The sequence below is a fragment of the Podarcis melisellensis genome (genome assembly GCF_964234715.1).
Source record: "Podarcis melisellensis genome assembly, chromosome: 4".
Classification (NCBI taxonomy): Eukaryota; Metazoa; Chordata; class Lepidosauria; order Squamata; family Lacertidae; genus Podarcis; species Podarcis melisellensis.
In genome coordinates, this window is record NC_138531.1 from 85,406,394 (window position 1) to 85,428,980 (window position 22,587).

Consider the following 22,587-nt stretch of genomic DNA (forward strand, 5'->3'; position numbering starts at 1 on the left):
TCTGTATATTATTTCCAGATGCTCAGAGTCTGAAATCAGTAGTTAGGATTTTGTGCTGTTTTCTCCCCAAGAACAGGGATTGGTAGCTGGCATCCTGTGGGCTGAATTTCCCCTGGCAGCCTTCTCTTTCTCTCTACACTTCTTGAAACAGCATGGAGAAAGGGAAAGAAGAAGACCTGAGCATGTGCGAGGATGGAACGTAGAGAAGGTAGAGGGGAGGAAGATCTGTAGCATTTCAGATAGTGTGAAGAAGAGATGAAGAGAGGAATGGTGGAGGGGGAGGGTGGGCTTTCTGGCAAGCCGTTTTGGGGATGGGGGTCTCCAGAAACACCTTCAATGTGGTCTGCTCCAGGTGGCTAGATGCTATGGCCTGGGCAAAGATCTGATGACACTGGCAAGCCATATAAAAAAAGAGCCCTGCACTTCGTCCTGCAGAACATTGGCACTGATCCAACCCTCCCAGAACAGTTATTTTCAGATCTTAATTAAGTAGCAACTGCTTTATGTCAGCAATATTTACTTTTAGGATCAAATGATTTTATGCTTTACAATTGCTTGGGGGATTAAAGCAGACATGGGTTACATAAAATTTTGTGTAAGTTTTCTGAAGTCCGGGCATAAAAGGGTTGGCTTTCTGGCTAATGTTTATGCTGTACACATTCCTGAATTCTTAACTCAAGACTTCATCAGTTAGTGGACAGTCTTTTCCAAGGCAGTTTGAAATTCTTCGAAACCTTTTCCTTTCTTCAACTCAGAGATGATCCATCTCAGTGCATCCTCACTGATCTTCCTAAATATCATATTTTTCATTGGGGCCGATACTGTGTTTGGTAATGCCAAGCCATGTTCTGCAATGGTAAGGTTTGCAATGTATTGCCTTGATAAGATTAAGGAAATCCTGCTTTCAACATGTTTTTGCTTCGGAGGGCTATTGTGTGTCTACAGAGTGCAGTTGTATTTCTATTGAAAAGACCTTGCTAAAACTATATTAATGCAACTAACATAGTAAATGCAGTTGCTTGCCTAGTTGAAAAGATAGATTGAAGTCCCCGGTAAAGTTACTGAGAGTTTTTTCATTAACGTCTGTGAAGGCATGGCTTTTTATCAGGTCATTAATAAAAGTTGAACTTGGAGGCATACCTCTTCACAAATAGTAAATGGCCTTTGCAATTTTTGGATCGACTTCTAAACACACATACACTACTGTAAATACAAAATAACATCATTTGTTTTTAGTTTGCATGTGTCATGGGGCATTCTGATCCTTTATTGCAATAGATCTAGAGGTTCTCAATGGGTTTGTGTAGAAAGTTTTGAAAAACATTTTTAAGGGAGGATTACATTTCAGTGTTATAATGTTTCTGGCCGTGTGTGTATGTGTGTGTGTGTGTGTGTGTGTGTGTGTGTGTGTGTGTAAAACCCTAAAGTTCTAGGTTACTTAACCAACATCTGGTTATGTTATTGCTATTTTGTCAAGGGTCAGTTTGTAATTGATGCTAAAGCCTTATACCCACTTACCTGGGAGGAAGCCCCATTTCATTTAATGTGAGTTACTTCTGAGTATACATGTATAATAGGATTGCATGTAAGGCAATTTCTTGAGCTTCATTCTCACCTAGGTTCTCTAATTACTTAACACTGTTTAAAATCTGCATAGTTGGCTGCTTACAGTTCTTTGGCCTTAGTAATTGCTTTATTCTTATGATGTTGCTCCTGCCAGAAGGGGAAGATACTGTGGGAAAGAGCTGTAGCTCAGTTTGTTCATACCTTGTATACAAAAGGTCTCAAAAGGTCCCTGTCACCTCTAGGTAGCACTGAGGGGAAAAAACAATCCTGAAATTCTGGAGAGCTGCTGTTAGACAGACCATGGGTAGGCAAACTAAGGCCCGGGTGCCGGATCTAGCCCAATCACCTTCTAAATCCAGCCCACTGACGGTCTGGGAATCAGCCTGTTTTTACATGAGTAGAATGTGTGCTTTTATTTAAAATGCATTTCTGGGTTATTTGTGGGGCATAGGAATTCGCTCTCCCCCCCCCCCCTTTCTGAAATATAGTCTGGCTCCCCACAAGGTCTGAGGGACAGTGGACCGGCCAACCTGCTGAAAAAGTTTGCTGACCCCTGGTGTACTAAGCTATGTAGAACAATGGGCTATCTCAGTATAAGGCAACTTTATAGGTTTTACTCCCTAGTGTGTTTAGGATTGTGGCCTTAAAGCAATAAATAAGTATATTTTGTTGGGGCTGCAGGAGAGCTGCAAAGAATACAGTCTAATCAAAACTATGAGCTGTGCAAATATTTCTTTATATGGGGAAGGAGAGGAATTTGAAGGAAATATTTGGAAAGCCAATGGCATTTTCTTCATTGCTTCAGGAAGTTCAACAGTTCAATATTTCCATTTTTAAAACCTCTCTCTTAACTTCTCATTTTTATGCTAAAATGGGAGCAGTAAAACATCAGCATTTAATTTGTAAACTGGAAGGTACTGGCCATACAGCCCTGTGACTGAAAAGTCACACCCTGTGCTTTTAAGCTCTGTACCCTTAATTCAACATCTGAGGGTTGGTTGTGGTTTTCCTCATCATTCAGTGAGGAGGGAAAAGCCCCCTTTTTTACTTTGTCAAGGGGCACTGTATTACGCCTTGTGCTCTGTGGCTGGGTTACATATTCCTGGAAACCACCTGGGTCATACTGGGTAATACCCAATTATATAACTTCTGCAGAGATTTGCTGGCTCTTTTCTAAGCTGATCACATATTAAATAAGCATAAATGTGACAGTACTTTAGTCAGTACACATCACCCTGAATTTGGCTTGGTAACACTGGCAGCCAGTGCAGCTTTTTGGTGCCATGTGCTCCTCTACGCTGCCCCACTTAACAGCCTAGATTTCACATCTTCTGAACCATCTTATTCTGAGATGAAAATGTTTGCCATCTTTTAAAATTCTTGATAATCAAGAGCCTGTTTTATCTACATTCTGTACAGATCTTTCCCCCCTTCTGTTTGGTATTCTAGGGTACTTTCGCCACAACCACTGTGGAAGAGGCAGCCAGTCCAGGAACAAAAAATAAATCTTCGGAAAATCCACAGGAGAAGAAAAAATGTCACATGCCCTGTGATTTTCAAGCTAAAGTGTTAAGAGAAGAAAAACATTACATGTGTAGTATGTACTTTTGTATTTTAGAAACTCTTTCCTTTCATTCACTGTTGCAAGCTACGGTAACTTGGGATATTGCTAAAATGATACGATATGGAACTTATTTGTATTTTGCTCACAGTATGTTAAGTTTATTTATTAAAAATAAATATACTACTTACCTATTTTCACTATATTAAGAAATTTACATAAATGTAATTAAAATGCAACAACACTCAGCAAAGCTTCCTAAAAAGTAGATAAAAATAAGATAAAAATACATCATAAGTGTAAATGACAATTAAAACTGAGCAGGGTGCAAAACTAAAAATTTAAAACTAAGGGAAACTGTGAACATACACATTTTAAAGCATTGGTTAAAGATCATTACTATCTCCACCTCATGAGTAACCTGAGGGAAGGCATTTCAGAGGGTGGGTGCTACACTGAGAATGCCTACTTCCATGTTGTTGCTAAGTGGCAATCCACTGGTTATGGATCTTTGAAAATTCTTAACCAGTCATAGGCAAACTCGGCCCTCCAGATGTTTTGGGACTACAACTCCCATCATCCCTAGCTAACAGGACCAGTGGTCCGGGATGATGGGAGTTGTAGTCCCAAAACATCTGGAGGGCCGAGTTTGCCAATGCCTGTTCTTAACGATTGCCTTGGTCCATACTGGGACTGCTAGGTATCCTGATCCCAGGTTGTTTAGGATTTAAATATCAGTAGCAAAACCCAGAACTTGATTTGGTTGTCAGTAGGCAGCTAGTGCAGCTCATTCACTCAACACAGGTGTCATATATCTAAAGCTTGGTGGGGTTGGATGAGCACAGGGTGAAACAGTTCTAAACCTAGTAGGCTGAACATTTCCACATTCGTAATATAAATACTTCATTTCCTGCCGCAACTCTGGTTTGTTTCAGGAATTTTCTGCATCTACAAATGCAGACACTGATGTTAAGTGGCATGAACATGCAAAACTTGCCTTATTCCAGTTGTTGATCCACCCAGCTCATTCTTGTCTGCTCTGACTGGCATTAGTTCTTCAGGTTATCCTGACAGATGACTTTCTTAGCCCTGCTTATTGCAATCCTTTGAACTGGAGATACGAGGGACTGAGGTATCATCGTCTTGATGTGCCACCCCCAGCACCTTAAGACACTAAGCAGTTTGATTCAAATCCACAAATCATCCAAATCCCACTTTTTACAAAGAAGCCGATTTAGGGCCTAACTGTGTGTGATGCTAACGAAGTGCTGAGTAATCACGTTGGCTTAGAAAACAAACAAACAAACAAACAAAACCATGAAGAAGCAGAGATTGTTTCCAACTTCACAATGTGCAAGGAGAGGTGGTTTGAGGTTTCTCTCCCCAGCTGTGATCTCAGTAAATGTCCTCATACCACCATTATTATTAGAAAGAGGAAAGTTCCCACTGATGTGAATGCAGTGGCGTAGCGTGGGGGGTGCAGGGGGGCCAGCCGAACCGGGCTCAACTTCTGGGGAGGGCGCGCTCGCACTTGCAGCTCTCTGCCCCTACCTGGCTCACTCACTCACTCTCACTGCAGGTGGCGCAAATTACTTGCCTTGCCCCGGGTGCTGACAACCCACGCTACGCCACTGTGTGAATGGGAGTTCCAACCTACTGTCAATTACTATGGCAGCGAGTTTGAGGAAGTACACAGCTGGGGAGGGAAGGTTTAAACCTGCCCCAGCACTGCAGTGCTGATTGCTGTTTGTCCCCTGTGCCTGGCATTTAATTAAAAAGAAACACACAACCTGATTGCTAATCACACAGATAGTTAGCATCACAGTTGTGAGCATCACGTGTAGTCAGGCTTTTACCCTGCTTGAAATATTACCACACAACGCTAATTGCTGAAGAAAGCTCTGTTATGTGTCATTGCATTATTTCAGTAACTTTTTTAATGACTGACGGTCTGTTTGCTTAAAGGGAACTTGCAGAATTCTCTAGTTGAATATGCAAGAAGTACCAAGAAGATGATACGGAACATGATGGATGATCACCAGTCTTCTCTCGATTATCTTTCCGATCAGGTATCAGTTATTATTTGCAGAAGGCATTTCTTTCTGTACAGGACTAATATTCTACTAAATGTCAAAATCCAGTTTACAAACATAGTGAGCACATTTCATAAAAACAGTTTGTCTTGCAACAGCAAGTATTTGGTTATTGTTTTCGGCATAGGGAAGAAACTGCTGATTTCTTACAGTGCCACAAACACCATTTTGGGTAGATAGGAGGGAGCCATTAAGGTCAGCAAATATATTATTAGCTTTTTAAGTAGGACCCTCCTCAGATTTATTCTGTGTGAGTCAGTGAATAGGTGGGAAATGGCCTCTGTATTCTTAAAAATATGAATTATAAACCGTGTGTATGAGCTAGCCAAAGTTAAGCATTCTTCAGTCATATTGATTTTACTAGGAGATACTTAGGCTATTGTCCTCAGCTTAATTTCTAACTCCTGCTGAGCTCAGTGTTACTTCCTTCTGAGAAGTTTTTCTTAGGGTTGCTCCACATAAAACATGCTTAATCGACCAAAATCAATGGGGTGTGCCACCAGATGTATATTCAGTATATTTACTCAGAATTAAGCCCCATTTGGTAATTTTTCTTGGGATTGTAGAAGTACCTAATTTGGGCTGAATTACATCCCATGTTAATGTTTGTTCCAAGGTTATGAATAAAAGAAAAGAAAAGAAAAGAAAAGAAAATAAGGCAATGCTGGGCTCCCCTGAACATTAAGAATGGTTTAAGGTTTTTCTTGTGATCACACAGGTCAATGAACTGATGAGTCGGGTTATGCTTTTAAACACAGACCTATCTAGAAAACCAATTGATGTATTTCCTCATCGAGCTGTTCAGTCTCACGGTAAATACTTTTTGCTTCCTGACTTTTTCCATTTCTCTTCTTGCTCCGTAACTCCTCCTGGTAAGGCAGTGGTACAAATAAGAAAGATTGGGGGTGGGGGAGTGGTTTGCCATTACTGATTTTGCAAAAACAAAAGTGTTTATTGATCATTTCACTGTTGTATTCTTTTTGTAAGTTGCTTTGAGAGTTTTTTTTAAAAATAAAAGGTATATAAATTTTATGAAATAATAGCAATAATAATAATAATTAATAAGAAGTAATAAATTATTTTTCTTTGCTATCCATCTGATTGGATATGAAGGGGAAAGACAGAAGTTGCTCCTTGTATTCAAATATATGCCAATGTGGACTACTCAAGTCTAATGCAAATGGGAAAATGCAGATTAACAGCTACATTATTCTCAAATGTGGGTAAACTAATTCATTGGAATGGTACAATAATCTACGGGTCAAAAAACATGTTGCACTGCGGTCAGGTGCAACTAATGTGTGCATGTGTGTGCATCTTAACCTTTACCTACCAGTCACTTTGCCTAGAAGCCTGCGTTCCATGTTCTTGTTTATATTCACATGGGTCCGAAACCTTGGCAGAGAGTCAAAGCCAGGGGGAGGCAGTTCAGGGGGAAAGTGACTGTCAGAGAAAAGGTTAACTCTGTTTCCATTTTACAAAGTTGAACCTGAACTTCCTCTGGTAATGTTGTCTGCCAGGTTTGGATTGCAGCGATATTAAAGATACCATTGGCTCTGTTACAAAAACTCCAAGCGGTCTCTACATAATCCATCCAGAAGGATCAAGTTATCCCTTTGAGGTAATACAGATTTTTCATTTTTACTGTTTGCTTAGATTGTTGTTTTCCCCCTCTTCTTATGGCTGCATCAAAGCAGTCCCTGTCGCTTTAGCCGTGGTTTTAACACTTTCCAAGCCGCCGCCAAGTGCCAATATTTTAAATCTGATATGGGGGGTCAGTTTGTTCAACTGGAAGTACTGTAACTTAGAGGAGAGGAAGCATAGTCACTGAAATGTACTGACTGTAGCATGAAACTTTGGAAAGCAGATGAGTACAATGCGGCTGATTCACTGTTTTTCATAGGCATTTCAAGTACCCTTTTTTTCCAAACTAAAAACTAGCAGGTGTGGTTCAACTCCCGTAGGAAAGAACAGCAGTGTTGGAACTAAGTATAATAATTTTTATAGCATGTCAGCAGTCCTTGAAGTCTTAGGCAATCCTCTTGCTTGTAATTTTCCCCAGCTAGCAAACACCCTGAGAGACTACGGCTCTTGGGAAGCTTAGATGGCTGTACCATTTGAGCATTATGGTTTAGCCTGGGCAAAGGGAGAACTGCCACTTTCCTACAGATGAAAATCTTACCTTGTGAGACTGACAGCTCATTAGCTATACCAACTTGTTTTTCTTTGAGCAGTATTCCAAGGGCTCAGAGCTATCACTAGCAGTAGAACAGATATAGGGGTCCCAGGAATACCTAGGAGTAGCACACAACTACCCCAAGGAGCAGTCTTTGACTTCCTCTGATGTTCACTAACTGACTTATACTGAATCATTGGTCCATGTAGTTTAGTCCAGAGTGACTACCCAGTTGGTATCGGTTCTGCAGGGTTTCAGACAGGAGTCTTTCCAAGTCCTTCCTGGAGATGTGCAGGATTGAACTTTTGCATGCAAAGCAGGTGTTCTGCCACAGAACTCCAGCCTTTTACCATATGACCCTATCTCATTTGCCCACACAAATATAGGGGAAGATTAGGTCTGCTTATGGGAGCAAGAAATGCATTGTGTAAATTAGTCTCTTCGAAATTGAGGGGGCTTAATTATTTAACTGTGTTTGATATAAGCTTGCTGATCTTTCCCTGAATTGCAAAATAACAGTAAATGAAATACTGGTGATGCTTGTAAGAAAACTCTGAATTCATTTAGAAATGCCAACAAGACAGAACACCCATTTGTCACAGCGCGAAGCTCTGTCTCTCCTTTTGTGTAGTCGACAAGAAAAATCATAAATACCAATGTGACATATTTTTTATATGACACTTTAACAGTAAAGATAAAGTGGCTGCCAAGGCTGCGTTCACACCCGCAGGATGGATAAACATGTCAGTTTCGGTTTCTCATTTTTCCATTCTTAAATTTGCTTCTCCACATTTACACATCAGCTTTTTGATCCCCCTCCCCCCAAAAAAGTTATCTTGGAAATTCACCAGCATTTTAGTGTGGATTTCTGCTGATATGCACATTTTTATCTGCAGCTTTGCCTAACACACACATTTTTGTCTGCAGCTTTGCCTAATACACACATTTTTGCAAAGCAATTTCCCTTAATATGTGTTTTTGTATTTTGTTTTCACTTATATATGCGTTTATATGCACATATGAATTTTTGTACAGGTTATTTGGCAGGAGAACTGCATTGCAAAATTCTAAGAAGTGCAGATTTTCAAGGATAACCATGTTTTACTTCTTATAGCATTTTGGAAAGTGCGAATTAACAGAATCAAATTTCTCCTCAACCCCTATGGGAGAGAGAAAAAAGGGTTTAACATGGAGCTTTGCTTCTTAGCTGCACTATGATTTTGAAAACCAAGAATGCAGTCACAGCAGTGCACAGAATACTGTTCCAGAGATCTGAACTGACCTGCCAAACAAACACTCCCTCTTGGGATCAGTCTTGGGATTGTTGCTTTTGCCAGATCAGCCTTGTGTGACTAATAAAGACTTAAGAAAATGTGCTTTTGATTGTGCACTCCAGATCTTTAATCGGAGGACTGTGTAGTGAGAACACAAGGAATAAAAGGTGGGCAAGTGTTTACAGGCTAAAGGAGTACCTGCAGAGTTACAACTATTATTCAGAACTCACAATTAACTGAACTTTTAAAAGGCCTCTTTACAGAAACTCTAGCTAACTTCTCATTGGTATAAACCTGGCACTATAAAGGACAGGTTGGAAAGAAAGTCCTGCCACAAGAACGGAGGTGGTCTCTTTCCCATGGCCATTGTAGTGGCAATGTCACAATCGTGTATGGAAGGTTCTGTCAATTCTGGTTCTCTCAGTTTCTCAATTTTCCATTCTTAAATACAGCTTTTTAGTGTGATTTCTCCTAACATTTATATTCAGTTTTGACTAATGTACACATTTTTGCAAGCAATGTATTTTAGTATGTTATTTTCAGTGATATACTATTATTTATTGAATTTATATACCGCCTTATACCCGGAGGTCTCAGGGTGGTTCACGGAATAAAATCAAAATATAAAACCACAAAATACATAATCAAAATAAAAGCAACAACCTAATAACCCCCCTAAATTCATTTTAAAAGAGTATAGGATGTCAATCAAATGCACACTATAGTTAAAATATCCATATACCGTATTTTTTGCTCTATAAGATGCACCCGACCATAAAAAACACCTAGTTTTAGAGGAGAACAAGAAAAAAAAATATTCTCTCCCTCTCTGTGCAATGCCTCTCCAGCAAAGCGGGAGGAGAAACAGAAGGGGCTGTTCTGGCTTCTGGGATAGCTGTGCAGCCTGCATTCACTCCATAAGACGCACACACATTTCCCCTTACTTTTTAGGAGGGAAAAAGTGTGTCTTATAGAGTGAAAAATACGGTATAATTTTTGTTCACATTGCTTGGCTGAATTGTAAAATTTGGATAAGTGCAAATTTTGAATGGTAGCTGTGTTTTGATTCACATATTATTTCAGAAAGTGCAGATTTGGTAGATTTGGGTTTAAATGCATACTGAATCAAATTTCTCCTCCATCCCTAGTCACAACCAATCTAAAGCTTTTTGAAGCAGATACTAAGATAGTCCTCTAGGAGCTGTGGGGGGGGGCAGAGTTCTTCTCTCACAACTGCATCATAGGGCAAATTGTGGTGCCCTGATGTTGGTGATGTTGCCATTGTGGGTGTCCTGCAAGCAAGCAAGGTGGGGAGACGCGGGGAGCTCACCCCCACACCCCTCCTTTGCCACCTAGGCTGTAGTCAGGACATGTTGAATAATCGACAGGTTGTCAAACCAGTCTTACTCCCTCCCAACTTTGTAGGCGTGTTGCACTCAAGAAGCAAAAGTGGACAGAGCGACAAATGTAAATTTTACTTTGGTACAGTAGACTAGTTTTACACACACATATATACACACACATCTCTTTATCTTCCATCCAGGGAAGCAAGAGGCAGTATTGGACTACAAGGACACATTACAGCCAGGAAAAACATTCAAGGAGGGTGTGAACAGAGATGATAAAGGGCATGGCCTGGGAAGAGCGGGTGTGGATAAAGAGAGGGTTTAGTCTAAGAGGAGTCCCACATCTGGCCCCCAGGCTTGGTTCCTTACCCCCGATTCAGTCTAACATTGTGGCCTGAAAAGAAAATGCTTAACATTGACAGTATCATTCCCATGGTGTTTTGTTTTTTAAAATCCTTACTCCAATTTTGTGCTTGCAGGAGTTAAATATATAAATCATGAAATAGTTTAGCATGCACTGGAGGATACTTTTGAAATAACTAAGATAATTAACTTCCATATTTCCTTTTTTAAAAAAATAAAAACCTTTCCAGTGTTTAGGAATGACTGCCAATGTCTACAGAAGTTGAAGTCATCAAATAAGTAAAAATGTTTGCTTATGACACTGGCCAGAGATCAAGAACTAATGGAAAAACATGGTTATAGGATGTGTAGCAACTAAGGAGGAGGTTAAAACTGAAAATAAAATTAGGATTTTGAATTTCAGAGGGGGCCAGATGAAGACACTTCAGAACACAGAAGGGAGAGGTGCAGAAAAGTCTGACGGCTCACTCTTGAATAGAAGTTAAATTGCAAAAATGGAAAAGTTGCCTGCTAGAGGCCATTCACATGGAAAGCACACCTAATTCAATTGGAAACAGCATACACAAATGGGTGCGACATGTATGTCCCTCATTTCTGGTTGGTCTAGTTATCAGGACTGTGTACCTTTGCAAAAGCTGATATCCACCCACGAAGCTGTTTGGGAGAGGGCTGGATTTGATCCAAACTCTTTCTCTTCCTTTTTTTTTTTATATAATTTTTTATTAAATTTATAGAATACAAAAACAAAAACCAAATTACAAATTTCAACGAATCTAGTGGACTTCCCCGCATCCTCCAAACCCTGCATTCTCTGTATATACAAAACATCAGCAATTTGTTAACTTATTTCAAAACCTAGTGTATCCTTCAATTTATCGTGTTGCCTAATCTCAAAAATGGTGTAACCCAAATCCTAAAGATTTTAATTTCAACACAATAAAGTTGTTTCATTGCACCACCTCTAGCTTCTTGTACCTTACTTTCCATTTCATTAATTTACAATTGCTGAGGCTATAGTTTCCTAAAGAGAGCATTTTTTAGCATTCATACAGCTTATAGTGTTTTTTCAAATAGTCCTTAAATTTTTCCCAGACTTCCTCCGTTGTTTCTTCTCCCAAGTCTCGAATTCTGCCAGTCATTTCGGCCAGTTCCATATAGTCCATCAACTGCGTCTGCCATTCTTCCAGCGTGGGTAAATCTTGTGTTTTCCAATGCTTTGCAATCAGGATCCTTGCTGCTGTAGTAGCATACATAAAAAAAATTCTGTCTTTCTTAACCACTCTCTGGTCTACCATGCCCAGGAGGAAGGCCTCCGGTTTCTTAGGTAAGGTAAATCTAAGTACCTTTTTAAATTCGTTATGGATCATCTCCCAGAAGGCCTTCACTTTCGGGCAGGTCCACCAGAGGTGGAAGAATGTCCCTTCCTCCTCCTTACATTTCCAACATTTGTTATCAGACAGGTGGTATATCTTTGCAAGCTTGACTGGGGTCATGTACCACCGGTATACCATTTTCATAATATTTTCCTTCAAGGCACTACATGCCGTGAATTTCATTCCGGTGTTCCATAACCTTTCCCAGTCTTCAAACATAATGTTATGCCCCAAATCCTGCACCCACTTTATCATGGAGGATTTAACTGTCTCATCCTGTGTATTCCATTTAAGCAGCAAGTTATACATTCTCGAAAGTAACTTAGATTTTGGCTCTAACAGCTCTGTCTCTAATTTCAATTTTTCCACCTGGAATCCAACCTTTTCATCCGCTTTAAAAACTTCCTGAATTTGAGCATAATGCAACCAATCTCGCACCTTATTTTTTAGCTTTTCCATGCTCTGCAACCTCCAATTGTCTCCAATTTTTTCAATTATTTCCCAATATTTAGGCCAGTAGGCCTCCATGTTAAGTCTTTTACGTGCCTTGGCCTCCATCGGCGAGAGCCACCTCGGAGTCTTACTTTCCAATAAGTCTTTATATTTTGTCCAGACCATAAAAATTGCTCTTCTGACAATATGGTTTTTAAACAATTTGTGAACTTTAACCTTGTCATACCACAAATATGCATGCCACCCAAAAGCATTATCAAACCCTTCCAGATCTAGGACATCAGTGTTCTCCAGCAAAATCCAATCTTTCAACCAGCAGAAGGCTGCAGATTCATAATATAACCTCAAGTCTGGCAGGGCAAACCCCCCTCTTTCTTTCGCATCAGTTAGTATTTTAAACTTTATTCGGGGCTTTTTGCCCTGCCAAACAAATTTAGAAATATCCTTCTGCCACCTTCCAAAACATTCCACCTTGTCCACGATCTGTAGGGCCTGAAACAAAAATAACATTTTCGGCAATACATTCATCTTTATAGCTGCTATTCGGCCCAACAAGGAAAGTTTCAATCTTGACCATGTTTCCAAATCTCTTTTGATTTCTGACCAACATTTCTCATAGTTATCTTTAAACAGATTCAAATTTTTAGAGGTCAGATACACCCCTAGGTACTTTACTTTTTTAACCACATTTAATTCTGTTTCTTTCATGAACTCCTCTGTTTCTATAGTTGTCAAGTTTTTTGCTAAAACCTTAGTTTTTTGTTTATTCAACTTAAATCCCGCCACCCGACCAAAGTCAGAAATTAATTCTAGCACTCTTTTAGTACTAGCGACTGGCTCCTGTAATGTTAGTACCAAATCATCTGCAAATGCTTTCAGTTTATATTGTTTCACTCCGACCACAATTCCCTGTGCCAACCGGTCCTTTCTAATCATGTTCAGTAACACCTCCAGGACTGAGATAAACAATAGAGGAGACAGGGGGCACCCCTGCCGTGTCCCTTTTTCAATTTTAAACTCCTCTGTCACCACGTTGTTTACTATCAGTTTAGCTTTTTGTTCTGAATAAATTGCTTCTATTCCATTTTCAAACCCCCGCCCCACTTCCATCCCTTCCAAATTTTTCTTCATAAACATCCAGGAAATATTGTCAAAGGCTTTCTCTGCATCAATAAAGATCAACACCGCTCTTGTACTTAAATTTGTTTGTAAAAATTCCAAAATATCAATGATGTTTCTTGTATTGTCAAACAAATGCCTACCAGGGAGAAAGCCTGCTTGGTCCTTATGAATCACTCCATTTAATACTTTTTTAAACCTACTTGCCAGAATATCTGCAAAAATTTTGTAATCCACATTTAAGAGTGAGATGGGACGGTAGTTCTTAAGTTGGGTTTTTTCAGTTTCACCTCGGAGTCTTTTTGCGGCCCTTGTGAGTAAAGTTCTTTAAAATATCTCTGGAAACATTTTCTAATTTCCTCGGGTTTCTGAACCATTCTCCCATTGATCTCTAGATTTGTAACTGTGTTAAGTTTAATTTTCCATTCCACCTCTTGATTTATCAATTTCGAATATTGTGCCTGGAAAAACTTCACTTCTCTCAGCACTTCCTTCGACTTGGGCCTAGATCTTAATTTTTTCTCTCCTTCTCTTATTTTCTCCAAAATCTTCTCCTTCTTTTCATTCCAAAACCTTTTTTTTATCGTATTTTGTTGTATTAGAAACCCTCTCATAACTGCTCCCAGATTATTCTTTTTTCCACAGCGGTCTTTAAATTTATCTCGAAATAATCCTTTAAAGCTTCTTGGGCCTTCTTGACGATCTCCTGATCTCTTAATAGAGTGTCATTCATTTTCCATCTGAAGGATCCGGTTGTGTTTAATCTCAATTCCATTTTCAAAGCATTATGGTCGGAGCAGGTTTTTGGGCTGATTTCCACTTTTCTAGTCTTAGGTGCCAGTCCTCTAGTTATCCATATTTGGTCGATTCGCGTCCATGTCAGATGAGCTTCAGAAAAGAAAGTTCCTTCTTTCCCTAGAGGGTTCTTGACCCTCCATATGTCAGTCAAGTCCATATTGTCAGTCATTTCAAAAAAGGTTTTTGGTAGTCTGCCATTTTTCGTTATGTTAGCACTTTGCGACTTGTCCATATTTACAGAGACAACCCCATTCATATCACCCAACATAATAATGTTGTTATAATCTAAGTAATCCAGCATAGTCTCATGCAGCTTCCTGAAAAATTCCGATTTTCCTTCATTTGGGGCGTATATTCCTAAAATCAAAAACTTTTCTCCTTGTGTCTGGATTTCAATCGCCAGAATTCTGCCCTGTTCATCTTTAAATAAAAATTTTGGTGACAAGCTCTCCTTTGCATATATCACCACTCCTCTTTTCTTAACTTTGTCCGATGACATAAATTCTTGGCCTAGTCTTTTATTAATTAGCACTTTTCTGTGGAGCCTTGTCACATGTGTTTCTTGCAAACAAATAATGTCCAATTGTTCTTTTTTCAAGATATGAAATACTTTTCCCCTTTTTTCTGGAGAATTTCCGCCATTTATATTCCAGCTAAGAAGCTGCAGAGACATCCTGGTCTAGTTGATAGGTGCTACAATTGGGTGTCTAAGTTTCCCTCCGATCCCGGGGGTGGTAATGCTGGTCCAGATCCAGATGGTGTACGTCCTGGTGGTGTTCCCGGTGGTGGTGGCCAAGAAGCTGCAGCTCCCTTTTGGAGGTCCTCCTCGTGGTCGTACAGAAACTTCTGCTGATCCTCAGGTGTTTTAATTCTTACTTTCCTTCCTTTGTAGGTAAATGATAGTCCTTGCGGAAATTCCCACCTATAAGGAATTGCGTTGTGCCTCAACAATTTAGTCAAGTCTATATATGTGGCCCTAAGATCCAATAGATATTTAGGGATGTCTCTATAAATTTCAGCCTTTTTGCCTTCTATTTCCAGAGATTTTTTAAAATGTAGGCCCAATATCTTATCTCTTTCCTCTCTTGTTCTCAAGACAACCAAACAGTCTCTGGCCTTGTCTTTCTTTACCGATCTTCCCAGTCTAAAGGCCGTCACAATTTTAAAGTCTTTGTCTTCCTCAATCCCCCAGAATTTAGAAAATAAAAGTGTCAAAAATCCCTCTAGATTGCCTAGTTCCGATTCTGGGACGGCCCTTAGCCTGAGGTTACTTTCCTTACTTTTCAATTCCACCAATGACAGGTAGGCTTGTTGTTCCCCTACCTGTCTTTTCAGAGGCCTTACTTCCCCCTTGATCTCCTCAACCTTTTTGCTCGCCTGCTCAGCTTTTTGGTTGGCTTCCACAGCTAATTTATAATTCTCCGCCGTAGCTCCTTGCAGTTTCTCAATTGCCTGGGTATGCTGGGAAACCTGATCCGTTAACTTACTGATAGTGGATGTAGCTTGGTCAATTTTAGATGACTGATCGTCCACCTTTTTGTTTAAAAGTGCCAGTTGTTCCAAAATTTGTTTCAGGACTGTCTCAGATCCTCCAGTTGCCATGTCTTCTGTGACAGGCTGTTCGACTTCCACCTCCTGTGCTGTCAGCACAGCTGGGACAGATGATCTACGTTGATGGGTTAGAGTTGTTTGAACAAGTTGCACGGATTTCTTTTTCTTTAGCTTTAGCTGCTCTTGTTTTCCCTGAGCCACTCATTCCACAGCTGCCTCTGTTCGAGGTCAAATAGTCTTTTGTTCCATGAGAAAGACAAGTCCAGAATGTAAACAATTTGACCACAAAAAATCTCAATAAAGTACAGTTCCCAGGCCTCTGTATCTCCGCAGTCCTCTAGGGGGAGTGTTTCAAAATTTCAAAGGAAGGAGAAGTTCTTTTCCGCCATTGAAGTTCCTATCTTCCCCGTATTGAGCCTTTGTAATTCCCAAATACAAAAAGGAGGCTTCCAAAGGTTTCTATTTCTTAAAGTAGTGCCACAAGGTGACAGAAAGGTCCCAGCAACAATGTTAAAGCGTTAGTGTCTCAATCTATGTAGCAATTTAAGCTCCGACAACAGTTTCAGCAGTTTGACAGTTCTCCTTTTATACGCTGACAGCCCGACAACTAGGTTGTCCCTTTTAACTCTGCATAACTCAGAAGTAGGAAGAAAGTTCCAAAGTAGAAAAATCCACAAATTTAGCCAATGTATCCTTTTATCTTCTAAATACAAAGTCTATTAATGCCCCTTTGTCCTGCTTTTACGATGTCTTTTAAACGCTTCAGCCCACTTCAAAAGTCTTTGCTTTGATCTAGCTAGCAGGATCGGAAGACGGACTTCCTGTTACTCGCCTCCCGTTTTCAGCCAAATTTCACAAATTTAGTCCAATCTTTAGTACCCCTTACTCACGGGTATGTTACAGCCAATTCCGATGTTTTCAAGAAGAAAGGTCAGCGCTCATCGGCAGCAGCAGCGCGGCTTCGCTTCCACGAAAAGAGCGATGAACTCACAGCGCCGCTCCCCCTTTCGCGTTCCGGAGCCTCTTACGAGGTCCCTTCTTCGTTTCTGGGGGGGCTTCTGGCGCCCGCCGAGTCCCATGGCCGCAGGCTCGCTCTGCCTGCGGTTTTTCTTAATGGGTCTCCGCTTTGCCGCAGCGGACGACCCTTTTTCGCGGAGCCCCTCTTCACAGAGTAAAGAGGACCGCCATTGCCGTTTTGCGCCGCCTCCGGAAGTCCCAAACAAACTCTTTCTCTTCCTTTCACACACTGTTAAAATAGCCTTGCTCCATTTATATATAACTATAGCAATGTTATTGAAAGAGGACATCTAAAAAAGAAAATAAAGAAATTAGCTTTGAATCTATACACTCATTGACTAATAATTTGACTCTAAGCCCCAGGTATGCATGTCAAAGGTGCAATCCCCTCAAGCTTCAGAAAAGCTATTTTCTTTCTTACATATACATATACGTATACGTATACATACATATAAATACATATGTCTCTGTGTGTGTTTGTGTCCTGTGTTGATAACATTGCTGCACCTAGCTTGAACAAATTATTTCCAAGAATTTTTCCAAGACCTCTTTAAAGGGAAAGGGAAATGAGAAGAATTAGTGAACTCACTGTGAAAAACTGAAAGCCAATCTTTGTAGAAATCCATATTGTGTACAAATGTTAGTGTTTGCTTAATTTGCCCAGGGTGTGTGTGTGTGTGCGCGCACGCACGTGGTGGGAATTTGCCAGCTTCTTTACAAAAAGATTTCACCACCATCATCTATATATGCTTCAGGTATTGTGTGAGATGGATTTTCGAGGAGGGGGATGGACAGTAATCCAGAAGAGAACTGAGGGGCTTGTTGAATTTCAGAGGACATGGTCTGACTATATGAATGGATTTGGTGACCTTGAAGGTAGCAATTTGTTATTTGTTAGGACTTTTTTCTGGTTACTCCAGCCCAGCTAGGGACATACAAATTTGGTGTGTCCATGTTTGTTTTTGTTATTATATTTATATCCCTACCTTTCCTCCAAGAAGCTCAAAGTGACACACATGGTTGCCCCCTTCCCATTTTATCCTTTCAACAACTCTGTGAGGTAGATTCTTCTTATTGGACGACCCCCAGGCAAACAACAAGAACGTTTCCAACCTGTCCCTCCCATCAGCGTGCAGCTCTAGGGAGTTCCGACAGCCTTCCCCGACAATTTATAGTGACTCACATCTTGGAGACATTGAGCACACATCCAGAGTCCAGCAGAGATAAAACGCAGTCAGAGCTAGGCTGGGGTTGTGAACACGAAGCTCCTTTATTAAGCATAAGGCAGAACCAAAGAAAACATGTCTCCTCTCTCTGATCTTCCTCAGAGAGAAGTCAGAAATGAAAGCAACAACAACAGAGTACAGTAAACAGAGTACAGTAAACATCCACTCCCGTGATACCAACAGTTGGTGCTGGAATGCATTACACAGACATGTGATGAACCAATCCTACACAATATCTGCAGAGTGAGAGGACTAGAAACCCAACATGTCTGAGAGTTAATAAGAGTGGAGGTCCTGAGCTGTATACCTGTGGGAAGTGGGGTATGATTTATAATGGGCGGGAGCCAGGGCTCCGACAGGAACGCCTGCCATATCACCTGGAAAATCCCCCCCCCCAAGCTGCTTGGAAACTCAATGGATCCATTGGCCTCCAAGGGCAGAGCATCCTAATGGAACCATATCAAGCACAATACACTGATATTTCCCACTGCATGTACTGAGCATTTCCCACTTCCGGGGTGACTGAGGGAGCAGATTGTTGTTCAGCTGAACCTATACGTGAAGTTTCAGATCATTGCTTTGATTATGTAGCTAGTTTAATTCTATCAATATATAATTGTTTTTAATGATTGTTCTAATAATAGTTTTTTCTGTGTTTTTAACAGTTCTCATTTTTATCTGTAAGCTGCCTTGTGTGTGTGTCAGAGGAAAAAGCCAGGGTATAAATCAATAATTAAACATAGCTTCCTTTAACTGGTTCAGGATTAATAGCAAACAGATTGAAGGTGTGTGTGTGTGTGTGTTTGTGTGGAGGGACAAATCTTCACTTCTGTTCTTTTAGAGTTTTATTTTAATTCTGTTTACAGGGGAATTTTGGCTCGGCCTCCGAAATATTTTCCACATAGCAAACCAGAAAACAGCCAGCTTCATGCTTTATGTGGGCTTGGAGGCTGAAGATGACACGTATGCATACGCATCGTATGACAGTTTTTGGTTAGAGGATGAAGCATGCTCTTTTAAAATACATTTAGGACGTTACTCTGGAAATGCCGGTAAGACTCAGATGGGAGCAGCAGTCTAGCTTTAAAATGATAGGCTCTGCAAATGTGAAAATAGGGTGGCAAGTCAACAAATATAGACAATAGACTATAGAACATCTGCCAGGAGCTCCTGTGTCTTGGCTGGAGCAAGTATCATGATTTCAGAGGCACATTTTCCAAGCTCTGAGATCACCAACGTTGTCATAGCCAAGGTACTCAGCTCCCATATTACACGTTATGGCTGCTTATGTGAACTGCCTTGGGAACCTTTTGCTGAGAGATGGTGTGTAAATCTGTAAAGGGAGTAATTTAATCGATACTGGAGACACTGGAAGGGATTGCATGAGAACCTCCCCACAGTTTACTGTATGTCTTTCTAGTAATGTAAGACTACATGTGTATATACACAATTGTGAGCATCCATAATGTAGGACAGCCTTTGCCAACCTGACGTTATCCAGATGTTTGGACTACAGCTTTCATTATTCCTGCTGATCATTGGCCACGTGGCTGGGGCTGATGGGAGTTAGCATTTATAGGGTGCCAGGTTGTGGAAAACTAATATAGACCAAGAATTGGGGCAAGCAATTGCTAAAACTAGGATTCAGCCACCATTACTAATCCCTTGTTTGTTTCTTAGAGTAAAAGATAACTGAGATTTTACTGATAGCACGGAGCTAGGTGGTAAGGCAATGTATCAGGCCAGCTATTTCAGAATAATCTAAGTCAAAACCTTACACACAGTTTGGTTAATAGGCAGAATGATTTCAAGGCAAGTGAAGAGTTTGCTTAAAATCATCGTTAAAGGCTTCACTGATGATGTTTTTTGGCCAGTCTAGAAGCCATAGGTGTTGCTGGGAGACTAGAGCAAACAAGACGAGGCAGTCAAAGTCAAGCTGTGTATATTTTGATACTTAGCCACAGAAAGCCAGCTCATACTACAAGGGTAGTGCGTGAATTCTGGAAGAAGTTCTTGCTTAGGCTGTGGGAGTCCTCCAGTAGAAGAGTATTAGGTAGATGTTTCATAGGCACAAAGACCTTTTCGGTGACATCACACATACTTCGCTCACAGCAGAAGTAAAAGTCAGTGTTAGATAATTCAGCATGCCACAGAAAAGAAAGTTGCCCTATAAATCTGCTTCCAGATATTGCTGCTAGGAGCAATTCATGAATGAAGCGCTTCCTATTGTGTCTATTTAGGTGTAATATAGATTAGCAGAGACTGTTTCCCATCCTCTGCCTGAATCTGTGACGTGTAGAAGAAGTGCAGGAGAATGACAATTTATGTAAGAACATAACTCAAGATCATCATAAGAGTGTTCTTGAAATATACTCAGAGTCGCAAAGTGATTTCATGCTCTTTATTCAGCTCATAGTGGTGAGGAGGAATGAATGAATGTCCCCTCAGAGTATCTGCTTTATATACATTATGTACACAATGGGCTGCACATGATTGGCTAATTCCAGAATTCTACTGTAAGCCAATCAGGTTGTGGATTCACTTCTATCTGGAGCATGATTGGGTGGTTCCTGCTAACCAATCATACTGCTGCATTGTTCTAGGACCAATCAGACTGCTGCCTTTTGGAGCCTATTGTTCTAGGACCAATCAGACTGCTGCCTTTTGGAGCCTATTGTTCTAGGACCAATCAGACTGCTGCAGTTTGGATCCTATTCGACTCAGTACATAACAGTTCTGGATCAGGCCAATGGCCCATCTATCCAGCATCCTGCTCTCACAGTGGCCAAGATGCCTAGGGGAAGCCCACAAGCAGGATCTGGGCGCAACAGCACTCTGCTCACCTGCAGTTTCCAGCAATTGGTATTCAGAAGCATTACTGCCTTCATGGTTACTAGCTAGTAAGTATGTAGGGCCCAAGTTAGTCAGGACCTGCACTGTTAAATGCTTAATTCAGATGTGTTTAATTACTTTCCCCTATTTTTTTTGTTCCTATAATTTAGGTGATGCATTTCGGGGATACAGAAAACAAGACAACCAGAACACGTTACCTTTTAGTACATTTGATATGGACAATGATGGCTGCAATCCAGCCTGCTCTCTCCAGGAGCAGCCTGTGAAGAGCTGCAGTAACTTTAGTGAGAAAACCGGCTGGTGGTTCAGCCAGTGCGGCCTTGCAAATCTCAATGGTGTTCACCGGGTCACAAGGAGGATGCTGGCAACAGGGATTCGGTGGGAAACCTGGACAGTGAATGACAAACCAGTCAAAATTAGATCGGTTTCAATGAAAATCAGAAGAACATATTTCAAATAACGGAACAATGCCTGACTTTCTGAAATTAGGCTGTCTGGTAGCTCATTTCAGACTGTAGCGCGCAAAGTTTTAGTTTAGCAGTCCATTTCTAGAAATGTTAGAGGCATTTTGCACACCTTACTTTGCAACAGCACTTTCCAGCACAACAAAATTATAATCCCACTATGTTGTAGCTTCATTTCTAATATTTTCACTAAATACCTGGATGCCATTATTGGCTTAATCACGATGCCTTAAGCATCGATCTCTACAATTCCAGCTTGGTCGGCGTTGCCAATCGAGCCTTCTTTATCTTTAAAATGAGTCAACATAACATCTGGGATGTCATCCTAAGGGAAAAGGTTTGGAAGAAAGGGGGAGGCAGAAGGAGAGCATCTGCTTTGCATGCAGAAGGTCCCCTGTTCAATCCTTGCCATCTCAGGTGGGACTGGAAAAGCCTCTCTGCCTGAAACCCTGGAGAGCTACTGCCAGGAGGTTTAGACAATACTGAACGGCATGGACCAGTGCCCTGACTGGGTTATAATGCAGCTTCTTGTGTTCTTGGTATATCCAAACCTGACGGCTGGCATTTGAGGATCTGATTTGGAAGGGAATCTTACCCACTGAAGAGTGATATGTGCCTGTTTTCCTCAGGCAATGATGCAACAGGGAGAATGAGGTGTGAGTTTGGAAGAAGCCGCTTTTCTTCTGAGATGGCATATCAGGTACATGCATATTTATTCACAGAAAAGAAATCTGTTTGCTGGTACCACACTTGTTTTACCATTGTGCCAGATAATAGGAAATGTGCTTTAATTGGCCCCTTTGGGGCTAATTTCAGCCCCGGGAAAGGAAACCAATAAGGCTATTTCTCTCTTCTGGAAAGAAAATAAAAAGGAATCACTTAAAGGGGTGGTGGAGGGTATTTTTTATTGTGCAACATAAAATTTCCTTCGCCAAGATTTCTGAAGCACTTACTTTTCAAAGATATACGGCTAAAATGGGCACATTTTTTCTGAGTATTGATAGAACATGAATATTATTTCATTGTTTAAAATGCCCACGTACTCACTTATATCCATAAAATTATGTCTCTTATCTTTCAAAAGGTACCACCAATTTGTTTAGGATTTTTGCCCCCGAGATATATGAATAAAACAGATGGTTGGTTTTTTTTTTAAAAAATAAATCATTGAAGTTAGGAGCACTGTTAGGGTTCATACACAGTGCTAAGCCACCACGCTGTTATTTTATATAATTATGCAAAATGATAGGGCTTGCTTTTCACATCATTATTTTCTGAAGTATAAAACAACTTGCTATGGTTTGATTTAATGTTTCCCAGCAGGAAGGAATATTAACATTGTTCCCAATGTCTT

General features: G+C 40.6%; 1 protein-coding gene across 4 annotated transcripts in view; it reads left to right on the forward strand.

The window, feature by feature from the left end:
- ANGPTL5 (angiopoietin like 5) overlaps window positions 1–22,383 on the forward strand; it is a 24,080-nt gene extending 1,697 nt beyond the window's left edge. For 2 of the 4 annotated variants that reach the window (XM_081910005.1, XM_081910004.1), the window contains exons 2-8: window positions 3,016–3,163; window positions 5,093–5,196; window positions 5,939–6,032; window positions 6,741–6,841; window positions 17,446–17,566; window positions 18,783–18,968; window positions 20,919–22,383. In XM_081910005.1, the coding sequence (XP_081766131.1) occupies window positions 3,109–3,163; window positions 5,093–5,196; window positions 5,939–6,032; window positions 6,741–6,841; window positions 17,446–17,566; window positions 18,783–18,968; window positions 20,919–21,229 (972 nt within the window). In that variant the 5' untranslated portion in view covers window positions 3,016–3,108 and the 3' untranslated portion in view covers window positions 21,230–22,383. Of the gene's footprint in view, window positions 209–295; window positions 857–3,015; window positions 3,164–5,092; window positions 5,197–5,938; window positions 6,033–6,740; window positions 6,842–17,445; window positions 17,567–18,782; window positions 18,969–20,918 lie in introns of those variants that run through there. The other 2 variants (XM_081910003.1, XM_081910002.1) reach the window with 2 other exon arrangements.
- The last annotated feature ends 204 nt before the right edge of the window (window positions 22,384–22,587 follow it).